Source organism: Daldinia loculata (assembly GCF_022478755.1).
Source record: "Daldinia loculata strain CBS 113971 unplaced genomic scaffold F4817scaffold_30, whole genome shotgun sequence".
NCBI lineage: Eukaryota > Fungi > Ascomycota > Sordariomycetes > Xylariales > Hypoxylaceae > Daldinia > Daldinia loculata.
The window spans coordinates 204528-217901 of NW_026054884.1; the positions used below are offsets into that span (position 1 = coordinate 204528).

Below are 13374 nucleotides of genomic sequence, written 5' to 3' on the forward strand. Positions count from 1 at the left end.
AGCGGGGAGAATCTATCCGGTGGGCTAGTGGCAGGCAACAGTAAAACACACGAGGGAGAATTGATAGTTAGATGCCATGCCGTTTTGTGATAGGGATAAATAGAAGTGTTGCCGGGGAGACGAGACGGTATCGTCTTGAAAATGTTCATGGGGTGGAAGGGGAAAGGCAAGGTAGGTAAGATTAGTGCGATTGTGTATCGTAGGAGTAGGCATCTAGCAGATATTCGAGGTTTTGTTGTTGCCTCGTGGAACTCTACTTAACTCTGATTGTTTAATATAAAGACGATGCTTACCGTGATGTCAGTTTTATTGGGTACCGTGGCGAGGCGAGTTCGGTGATCGTTATTAATTAGATCGACGCCTAGGCACTTGTAAGATAGTGGATGGGGAAATGGTGGTTGTGTATGGGATGGAGGAGATATTGAGGTGGAGGAAAGACTTGAGTTTTGGCTTGAGAAGGTTTAAACATTAGATAACCGCGAAGACTTTACATACCTACCCAAGATAGAGCACGTTTTGTGGTAGGTATATCATGTGGCAAGCACCGTGGACCTACATAATAGCTTCCAAATGCGTCAAAAGCGAAGTTAGGTAAGAGCCCACGCAAAAGGGTACATTATTATAGAAGGTACCCTAGTTTTTCTACATTTATATAAAAGTATAACGCCGGTGTTATTTTTACTAAAATTACGTGCATTTCGGTAAAAGTATAATAATTAAATTTATTTTTTATAATAATAAATATTCAATTTACTTAATTGGGTTTATTGCTTTTTTTATAACTAAATCCAATTATAATAAAATAGTAACTTTATATCTTACATAGTCCATCACTGCCGAAATATTTACTTATTTAATTTAATGTAGGTATAGTTCTCAAAATGGGTATCCAAAAGTTGTTAATGAGAGACATTCCCGCGAAAAATAATTGTTAGTTTTCGTCGCCCCTAAATCGCGTCCATTGCTAACCAACTTGCTCGGAAGGTGATATAGCATCGTACTCTTTGTAAAGCATAAAAAATGAAAAAAGGTCAATAAACCTTTAGGACTGAAACACAAGTCGCTTAAACGCGAGCAGTTGCGTCGTGCGTCTTCTCCCTAGAGAATTGTTGCCTCGTGTACTCGATCGTCTTGGTCGCGGATGGGGCCTTAGGTGGCGCAATGTTGCGGCGGAAGATATAGTGGCCCCAGAAGTACAAGAACTGGTCCGCACCGTAACGCACGAGGCTACGGAGTGGAACGTTGAAGACGGCGTCAAGCTCCTCGAGCGTCTTCTCTTTAGTCTCGGGAAGGAAGAAGAGTACGAGGAAGAAGCCAGCAATGTTCCACGTTGCATACCATGAAAATGCACCTTGAGGAGTCCAGGCTTGAAGCAAGGCTGGCCATGTGAGAGAGATCACTGAGTTGAAGAGCCACGTCGTCGCTGTTGCAAGCGACATTCCAATTGGACGGATGTATAACGGGTACGCCTCCGCGCTATATGTGAATGGGACGGGCTGAGATGTAATTAGCACTAAGAATTCTTCGGGAGATACAGAACTGCTCTTACCCCTTCACCTGGAGAGTAAACCACACCGAATAGGTATATACCTAACGCAATGCAACCAATATGTGCAGTACTGCTCTCCGGGATCCAAAAGCTAAAGCCCGTGAAAAATAGGAAGAGAGACATCAGCTATATCAGCAAATCAGCTACTATCCTAAAGATTGGGTGGCTATAAAGGGATGACCTTACAGGGAAAGTAGTAAGGAGTAGATTGCGCCGGCCAAATGTATCGATGGTGTAAAACGCAGGAAGAGCGAACAAGAAATTGACGATGCCAAAACCAAGCGAAGCCACGAGAGCAGATTGAATAGAGAAGCCACTCTCAACGAAGATTTCCGTCGAATAGTATGCAATGGCATTGACACCGCAGAACTGTTGCATAAACATTACAATCTCTGATGCTATCATGGCATTTCGGTTTCGACGGATGGTAAGGATTTCCTTGATTTTGCTCTGGCCTATTTGCATAGTCTCTTTTTCGATCTGAAGGAGAGTGTCCATATAGAAGAGGTCGCGCGCGGCCTGGACCTTTTCATACCGCAGCTTACAGATTGACTTATAAGCATCGACATGTCGATTTTTGGTAAGGTACCACCGAGGTGACTATAAGACTCACTTAGTAACTATTGAATCACGAGGGGCCCTATGCCACTTACCTCAGGGGTGAAGTATACGATGGCACAGACGATAACAGCAGGTATCAGAGCAGATCCCATCATAAGGCGCCAATTTAGACCTATAATTCCAGACAAATTCGGGACATCAAAGAAGGCCAAATCCATTACGTATCCCAGCATGATACCGAAAGCAGTCCACATCTGCCACTGCATAACCAAAGCACCACGAAGCTTCGGCGGAGAACACTCGGCAGCAAAGATGGCTTATATATAGTTAGCGCCGTTGATATTCATCACGTTCTGAAGCTAAAATGGCAACTTACGGGTCGTAGCCGATTTTGGGCCAATACCGAACCCGAGGGCGAAACGGGCGATGAACATATGCCACCAAGTGTTTGTAAAGGCTTGCCAGAAACAAGCTAAAGCTGATACGGCACAAGAAATGAAGACAGTGCCACGGCGTCCAAAAGCCTTATTCATTGGCTCCGTAAGCCAGCAACCGACGAAGGCGCAGCATATGTATGGTGCAGCTGGAGGGTTGTCAGCTATTGTTTAATTGTTCGCTAACAGATGTAGACTTACCGTTGACGAGGCCCAGTAGCCACGAATCTTTTCGGACACATTGGTTAGTACATACGTAGAATGAATATGTATCAACGCCTTTATAGCTTACCTCTTTGAGAGTTGGGGTCTCCTATCCCAAATTCTGCCTTATAGAAGGACTGCGCACCATTGACTACAGTCTCATCCATACCTTGAACGGCGGCACAGAGCGAGCAGTTGACGATGACGGCATAGAGCATTTTGGGGTTTGACCATTTGTGTGTGATCTCCCTGTCGAGCACCTCTCTTTCACGATCGGTAAGCTCGTCGACGGTGTCGTACTTGTTCAAGTTACCGGCGATCATAGCGCCGAGTCGGAAAGCACGAATGTCGTCTGCATCAGTGAGGCCGTGCTTCGCACAGAACTCCTCACCTCGCTGGGCTAGCTGTGTTGGAGAGAGACCTGCAAGAGGATTCTCTAGTTTGGCCGTAGCCTCTAGACGTCGTCTTTCCCCTTCATCTAGTATATTGTCTTTAGTTTCCCGATGTTCGAGTTCGGATGGAGATGCGTCTAAATAGCCTGACTCTTTTCGAGGTTGGATCTTCTCAGTCTTTTCCCCTAATGAGCCGTCTTTGGGCGGATCTCCCGAATTGGAAGCCATGTCTTGGTATCAATCACTCGATTGTGAAGCTGTGTTGTGGGTTACTTTTGATTTTCAGTCTACTTATCTCGCCCCCTATAAGATTATACAGTGCTGATGTAAGCTTAGATGAAAGGGCATAGAAGAAACCGAAACCGAAACTGAAACTGACACGGACAAAAGAGCAACAATAAGTAAGAACGGGACTAGTTATATTAGTCGACTAGACAAGGCAGGAAGAGCTCTGACACCGCCTGAAGAGCCACACAGCGAGAAGACTACTCGATCAAGGGGGCTAGGGCTCGGCAGGCTTTATTCGAAAAAAAGACTGTCGATCATTGCGTGAGAGTTGTATATGACGGATGGGATGTGGTGTAGTACAAATACTATACCCTCAAGCCTCGTTGGTCAAAGGGTCTTTGAAGGATTCCCATAAGATGAGCCGACGTCATCTTGTAGTGCTCTATTCGCCATAGTAGGGGTACTCCGGACTCTAGACTTGCTAGAGTATAGTATTTCTGGGGTAAGCCAATGGAAGACGGCTACTAGTCTTTTTGCTTTTTGCCAAGGACACCCAAGCTTCTATCCGCTAGGTACAATTCACCGATTAGCCCTCCAGGATATCAGGTGCAATATGAGAGGGCGGTGACGTCGGTAGTTCCAGGCTTGCTGGTATGATTTGCCTACGACAGCATGGATAGCGATGGTTGATAGGTAGTCTAAATACTGTTTCGGAATTTAATTATATTAAAAATGTGATAGGGTAGAATCCTTCGAAGCTACGTTGCGCGGAAACGGGAACCAAAAAGATTCCAGATTGTACTACCATATTATCCATGTAAGTGAAGGGAACCAGCTTCGAATACGGCCAATACGGCTGACATGACTATGCCATGCCGAATGAAGCTTTATGCATAACTATCGAAAGTAACCTGAGGTTTTCGCATGAGCCGGTATGGCATCTAGAATCAGCCAAGGCATTTTAAGTATAGAAGATGCAATTTTTAGCATGTGTTATAGGGCTGGGGGTTGTAAATTCTAAGTTGTAAGTTGTCCTGCTATGTACATGTATATACCTATGAGGTAGGTACTACATGTAATCAGATGTTACACGAAAGCCTTGCAGCTACCTTACCCAGCTGCCCAGCTGCTTCCACTATGGCACGCATCTTTCTCCACCTAGATCTGCTGTAAATAATTGTAACCTGTACGTATTCTTCCTCCCGACACAAAGGAAAGCAGAGGAAGGCATGTACGGTTGACCAGATAAAGTACTATGTTAAAATGAAAAAAATCCGTAAGCTTAGCTTAAAAGGGTAATCAGTTATAGGTTAACGCAATTAACTTAAATTATTACGGTATTTTGCACTTTTATATGGAAAAAAAAAATTATTTTTTTTAAATACATACATTATAACGTTATATATAATATATTTTAAAAAAGTATATTTACTTTAATTTTTTAATTAATTATTAAATACTTTTATATTTATTTATATATTTAAATAATTTTACAATTTTAACAATTATAATATTATAATTAATATTATTTAATAACTTTAATTAAAGCGAAAATAATTATTTAAGTTACATATTTATATAATATATTATTATTAAAATATTTAAAGTTTTTTAAAAACAATTGTTTTAAAAAATATTACGTATACGTAATTTGTATAAGTTTTTAAAATAATATATATTTAAATAAATAAATAATAACGTAACGTTAAATAAATGGTTTAATTAAATATAATTAACAAGTAACTTTACATATAAATTTGTATATAATAATATAAAGTAATTATAAAAAAATAAACTTTTTAATAATAAATATATTATATTAAAAAAGTATTATCGTTAAATACTTTTTTTACCATATAAATTTACTATTATATATTTATACTTTTAAAATAATTTTAACTTTTTATTTTTTTTAAAATACGCGCTTTTTTATTAATTAAATTTTACACCGTTTATTTAACAATATTTTTATTTTTATTTTTATTTTTATTTTTATTTTTATTTTTATTTTTATTTTTATTTTTATTTTTATTTTTATTTTTATTTTTATTTTTATTTTTACACCACATTTTTATTATAACTTTATATTTAATTTAATTTAATTTAATTTAATTAATAATATAATAATTATTTATTTTTACATATTACTTTTATTTAATCGTATATAATTATTTTAAAGTAAAAAAACTAAAAACAAAATCTTTTTAAATAATTTTTAATATATATATTTATATATATATATATATATAAAACTAATTAATTAACCAATTAAAAAGTTATATTATATAAAGTTATTTAATTAATACTTTTTAAAATAATTATTTTTAAAAAATTTTAAATATTTTAATAATAATACATTATATAAATATATAATTTAAATAATTATTTTTACTTTAATTAAAATTATTAAATAATATTAATTATAATATTATAATTATTAAAATTATAAAATTATTTAAATGTATAAATATAAATAATAATTAAAAATTAAATTAACAATTAAATCTTTTAATTTAATTGGTTAATTTTTTACATTATATTAATTAAATTAATATTTTTATAATAATAAACCGTAATAAAGTTTAAAAATATACATTTAATATTTTCTAAATTATAACAAGTAACCCTTTACCAACTTTAATTTAATATGCGATTATTTTTTTTATTTTGGCACAATACCTTATTTGGTCAACCGTAACATGGTCATCCTAAAGTTGGGGTATATTCTATATAATTGGCCAAGACTCCCAAATGGCGACCTATGACGTAATCCGAACCGCACTTTTTTCAATAAGCTTATCATCCTCTTACATACACTACAGTTGAATATTGTGCACAAACTGACTGATGGATGTAGGTGGTTTGTACCGAACCTACTATTAGCCCTATATAAATATAATATACCTCTTATTTATAATTGTAGTAAGCGCCCAGAGCGCCTAGAGCGAATTTTGATAAAAGGCGCGATGTATATTTGTCTCAATGATCTAATCGCCAGGTTAAGATGAGGAGTGAAGAATGATTTTTGCCGGCATTCCGCGGTCCCGCGTGTCCCCCCAGTCGCATCGAATCTGCTGAACCACTGAGTCGGCGATGCGATAAGTCATATGGTGCGTAGTACATGTACTGCATAATATTCGTAATATTCGAACTTTAGGCGAGGCAAGCAAATCATATGTACATCAGATAGTAGATGAAACCATCTCGTCTTCCATGTCTCACCGAGCAGCTCATTGTTTGCGCATTTTATAACTAAAAACGGATCTGCGCAACTTGTGCAACCTATGCCAATTCCCGTGTAGCATCAACTTTTGAGTCTTATCCACAGGCGAGATGCTCGGTTATGGTGGACCATTAGTGCAACTGTGCCAAAATCAAGAAAATTGGTGGCACTATGTCTAATAGGGTAATAGTAACGTGTCAAACAGCCGATATGCACAGTTAGGTGATAATTGAGGCTATTTTAATATAATTATTGATGATTTAATTATTTATTGTTAAGATTGTGAAAATGCGTAAAATGCAGGTAATTATACTGAAATTAAAGATTTTAAGTTATTTGATAAAGTTAATTAATTTAATATATTTTTTTAAATGTAATTATAAAGTTAATTTAATTTAAATAATTTTATTTTTTAAATTATTAACGATTTAATTTTATTTTTTTTAATATTTTATATGTTTTTAATTTTTATTAATATGTATTTTTTATTTTAAAGTTATTTTTTTATTTAGTTTTTATAACCTTTTTATTTATAATTATTTTATAATATTTATTAATTTTATTTAATTTTTAAATTTTTTATATAATTTTTTAAATAACGTTTTTATAAATTTATTTATAATTATATTTTTTAATTTAACATAATTTATTTTTATATAATTTTTTTTAACTTTTTATTATAATTAATAATTATATATATTAATATATTTAAACTTTATTTTTAATTTTTTAATATTTTTATTAATTAATTTAATTATTTATTTATTATTATAATTAATTGTAATTGTAAATTAATTTAAATTAATTTTAAAATTTCGAATTAATTATGTAATAAATATAATTTTTTTTGTTATTTATAATAACGTTAATAATTTGGCTTTTATTATAAATATAATTATTATATTTTATTTATTTGTTTTTTAATTTATTATATTTTTAAATAACTTTATTATATATATTTAAAAGCTTTTTCAATTATTGGTATTGTTAATAAATGAGGTATTATTAACGATTTTAAAAGAGTTATTACCATTTAATTATAACGTATATATTTATATATGTTTAAAATAATGTAATATATGGTTAATTATTTTATGGTATTTTAAATTAAAATTATTATTAAATTTTAACAATTTTAAGGTTGTAAAAATAATGTTAAAACGTGTAATTATTATTACATATAAGATAAATTTTATTTTTTATTAATAATAATAATTAAATTTTTTTAAAATTATTTTATTATATGGTAATAATTTTTTTTTTATTATTAATGTTATAAAGATTTATATTAAAGGTTTTATAAGGTTAGTTATTTTATTAATATATAAGGATTAATTTAATTAAATTAATTATTTTTTATAATCTTTTATTATTTTAATATTTAAAAATTATTATAATTTATTATTTTTAATAAATTAATATTATTATTTTAAATTTTACGTAAGTTAATTTATTTATAATTTTTTTAATTTAAAATATATAATTATTATATTATTAATATAAATAAATAATAATATTTTATTATTTATAAATATATACGGTTTTTAAGGTATTAATTTAAAATTTAAGTTTTTTAACGTTATTATAAGTTTTTATTATTAAAATAAAAATGATTTTTTTAAATTATATAATATTTTAATTAATTTTAATATATTATTTAATCGTTAGTAATTTTAAAGTATTTTTATAAATACGTTTTTTTTAAATTTAACGTTAATAAAAACGTTTATTACGTTATATTATATTAATTTAAAGTTAAATTTTATAATTATTATTATTAAAGTTTTAAAAGATTTTTTTATTAATATTAAAACATATATCTTTTTAATATTTAAAATTTATTAATTATTTTTAATTATTAACTTTATTTTATATTTTTATAAGTATTTATATTTATTAAATTTATATACATATATTTACATATAATTAAGGATTTATTATTTATAATACTTTAAATTAATTTTTGAAATTTTTTTTTACGTTTTTATTTAGCGGTGATTTTTTAAATACATTTTTTTTACTTTTTTAAATATTACTTTATATAAGTGATTTTTAAGGTTATTATACTTTTTAAAAGGTTTTAAAAAGTTTTTTTAATATATTTTTTTAAGTTTATTTTTTTATTAATAATTAATTTTAAGTTGTTTTATTTGGATAACCAAATTGTATTAAAGTAATTTGTAAAAAAGTTAAATTTTTATTATTTTATTAATCATTTACCTTTTATACGTTTTTTTTTAACTATTTAATTTATTTATGTTAAACGTAATTTATTAAGTTTTAATTTATGAAATTTGTATTTTTAATAAAATATTAAAATTAATTAACGTTTTAAATCGTATTATTATTGTAAATAAAACTGTAAATAATAACATATTTAAAATTAATAAAAAGATAAATTTTACAATTATATAAAAATAATTAATTTTTAACAATATATTTATTATTTTAAACTTTTTTAATATATTATTTATTTATAATTTTAAATTTAACGTTAACACATTTATATTTTTAATTTACTTAAATTTATTATTATTTATATTATTATTTACAGTTAAATCGATTTTTAATTAAAAATTTTAAATAAATTATAATATTTAACAATATTATTTAATATTTATATATATAAAATCATTACGTAATCTTTCTTTTAATTTTATAAAATTTTTATTAAATAAGTTGTTTTTATTAAAAATAACGTTTTAAATTTTTATTATTTTATTAATATAAAAATTTTATATTTTATAAATATTTATTAAAACGTAATTTATAAAATAACTTATTTAAACTTTTAAATTTAAACGTTATTTTTTATTAATTTTTTTTAAAACGTTAATTATTAAAATATAAACTTTATAATTATATACTCGTAAATAAACTTATTAAAGTTTTTTTTTTTAAGTTATAATTTTATTATTTATTATTATAAAAATATAAAAACGATTGTATGGCATATGCCAATTATATTTATATTAAGATATATAATTATGTAAATACACAGTAATTTTATAAATTTTAAACCATAAAAAATAAAGTAATTTTACGTGTAATTTTATTACATATACTTTATCTTTTATTACACTTTTTAAACGTTTAACGGTACCGTTTTATATTTAAATATAATTTATTAAAAGTTTTAATTTTATATATTAACTTTTAAAAAAATCTTTAACTATCGGTTTAATTTAAGTAATTTTTTAATTTAACTTTTATATATATAATATTACATCGTATTAAATTTTTAACAATTTTATAAGGTTTTTAAAAGTTATAATTATTGTTTTAAATTTTTTATTATTTAAATAATAATTAAAAATTATTTTAATTTAACAGTTTATAATTAACATTAAATTTATAATATTATTATTAAATATTTTTAAAAAATAAAAATTTAATATTAATTTTACCTTAAAGAATTTATTAATATATTATAATATACATTTTATTTATTATTTAATCTTTACCATTTCGCATATTTTACATTTAACAATAATAAATTTTTTAATATATATCTTTTTATTAACGTTTATAAAATATTTTAAAATTTAAAAACTTAAATAATTTAATTTATAATATTATTTTAAAACGTTAACTATATTTAATAATCTTATAAACCTTAAATTTAAATTATTACAACATATATAAAAAATAATTTTAAAAATTTTATAAAATATATTTTTAAAAACAAATTAATTATAATAATTAATAAATTTAACAATAATAATACCGTTTAAATATTTTAAATAAATGGATTTATATTAATTATTCCATTAATAACCTTATTTTTTTAATAATTTTAATAATATAAAATTATAAACAAAATTTTTATAATAAATAATATTTATTAATTAAATTTATATATATTTTTTTAAATATATAATACATATATTAACATTATTATAACTTATTATTTTAACTTATTTTTTTTTAACAATTATATAATTATTTAAAAATATAATCTTAAAATTAAAAAATTAAAAAATTTAATTAAATATATATATAATAATCTTTAAATCTAATATTATTAAATTTTTTAAAAGATATTAATTTACATTAAACAAGACATTTAATATTAATATTATAAAAAAAATGTTAATTTATAAATTTATTATTTAATAATTTAATTAATTATCTTTTTTTTTAATACTTTAACATTATTTTTCTTTTTTTAACACTTTTATTTTAACCGTTAAATTTAAGATATATTTAAAAATTATTTTTATTAATTTAAAAATTATTAAATTATTTTTAAAAATCGTAAATTATTTTAATTTAAAAATATAATAATACTCTGTTATATTATAATAATTTTGGTAAGTTTTACATTTTTTTTTATTTCGTAAAATATATTATTATTTAATTAATCGTTAAAAATTAATATTAACTTTTTTTTATTTATTTAAATTACTTTCTTTTTTTTTAAAATATTTAAACGGTTATAAAAACCTTTTTTAACGCTTTAAATCAATTTTTAAATTTATATTTTTACTTTTATTAATGCCATAAATTAATCCAAAAACGTTTTTATATACTTTATTTTTATGTTTAATATTTTTAAAAATTTAAATATATTTTTATAACATTATTACCACTTTATTATATAATAATATTTTACCGTAAATTTTATCTTAAAAAACTATATTTTACGTAATTATCCACTTTAATATTATAAATTTTAAAACTTATACCAATACATAAAACCACTTTTAAAAATTTTTAATAATAATTAATTTTTGCCGTTTTACCCATAAAAAAATAATCTTTTAATTAATTATCTAAACTTTTTAATTTTTAAATACTTTTATAAAAAATGCCATTATTTTTATATATCTTTTTTAAATCTTATATTTTAAAACATAAATACTTAAATAATTTTTAAAAATATTATATATATTATAAAATAAATCATAAACTTTTGCAATAATCTTAATATACTTTTTTAACATAATCTTTATAATAAATTATTTAAATTTAATTATTTTATTTTTTTAATCGTTAAACAAGTTTAATAACTTAATATAAAAAATATAATTTTTAAAATATTGTTTATAATTTTCGTTAATCATTTCATTTATTAATTAAAATAATTTAATAAAATCATTAATAAAAATTAACAACTTTATATTTTATATAATCGCATTTAATAAATTTACCTTTATTAACATTTTTAACAATTATTAATTTAAAATTTAATTTAATAATTTTTTATTATAATTATTTAAATTAAATACCTTTAAAATAATTAAAAAATTATAAATTAAATTACCATTTTTATTAATATTATTAAAATTAATTTAATTTTAAAATTTATAACTTTTTATTAAGTTAATAAATTATTTATTCCAAACTTTTTAATCGTTAAAAAAAACCAATTTAAACTTTTTTATAAATATAATAATATTTATAATAAATATTATTTTATTAATAATTTTACCAAAATTTATTATAATAAAATACATATACAATTAAATAACATTAATTAAAATTATATTTTTAAAACTTTTACGTTTAAACGTATAAAACTTTTAATTATTAAACAGTTAATACGTACAATTAAATAATAATTAAAATTATTTTAATATAATTACTAATAATTTAATTATTTATTATTAAAATCGTAAAAACGCGTGGAATGCGGGTAATTACATTAAAATCAAAGATTTTAAGTCATTTAACAAAACTGATTAATTTAACATAACGTTAAAAATACAGTATAAGCTCGATTATTTGCTTTATATACACAATTTACAAGGTAATACATACTTTTTTTAAAATTAATAATATAATAACTTTACGAATATTTATTTAAATTTTTTTTAAAAAACGTTAATATTTTAATTAATAAATAATAAAAATTATGGTTTAAATTATATATAATTTAATTTAATATTAATAAAAATATTAAAAAAGTTATAAACGTAATTATATAAACCGTTTTTTTTAAAAGTTTAAAAAATTAATTAATTAAATTATTTAAACATTAATATTTAAGTTATTTATCCTTTCCATTAATTTTTAACATTAATTAATTAAATTAAAAAATTTTATTATTAATTTAATTTTTAATTATTTTATACATATAATACATTTAAATAATTTTATAAAAACAATAATTTAAACGTTATAATTAATATCGGTTTATAATTTTAATTAATGTAAAAACAATAATTTAAATTACATTTAAATTAATTTTTTAATTATTATATTATAATAAAATTAAATAACGTTTATTTATTTAAAAAAATAAACACGTGATATTTTTTAAAAACACTTTAATAAAGTCATTTTAAATAAACTTTAAATATTTTAATAATAATATAATATTTAATATACATTATATAAACGTATAATTTAATTTTTTTTTTTTATATTAATTAAAGTTATAAAATGATATTAATTATAACGTTTAAATTATTGTTTTTATAACGTTATTTAAATATATTATATATTGTAAATTATGTATATAAAACAATTAAAGATTAAATTAATAATAAAATCTTTTATTTTACCTACCTTATATATACCCCGCATAATGTACTGTGCACTTAACGTTCCTTGTTATATTACCCTTTTTAGAAAATTCTGACCTATTTTATTGATTTTGGCACAGTTGCACTAATGGTCCACCATATCGGTAAGATTGTCTGATTTTGTAAATTCTTTCAGTCAGCCTTGGTTACACTGACATATATACAATGCTGAGCGCCTGCTGGGCAAACTCAAGCTGATGAAATATACGTATGATCGGCACCGTTGTTTGCCCCTCTAAGTAATACCCCTAGA

General features: G+C 24.0%; 1 protein-coding gene across 1 annotated transcript; it reads right to left on the minus strand.

Moving 5' to 3' along the window:
• Window positions 1-1064: 1064 nt before the first annotated feature.
• On the minus strand, window positions 1065-3368 carry F4817DRAFT_316729 (uncharacterized protein; the record flags this gene model as incomplete). The annotated part of the gene is made up of 7 exons (XM_049300717.1): window positions 1065-1496; window positions 1550-1675; window positions 1736-2149; window positions 2203-2426; window positions 2487-2693; window positions 2746-2772; window positions 2837-3368. 7 exons carry the CDS (start codon window positions 3366-3368, stop codon window positions 1065-1067), a joined length of 1962 nt encoding a protein of 653 aa, XP_049158221.1.
• Between the last annotated feature and the right edge of the window lie 10006 nt (window positions 3369-13374).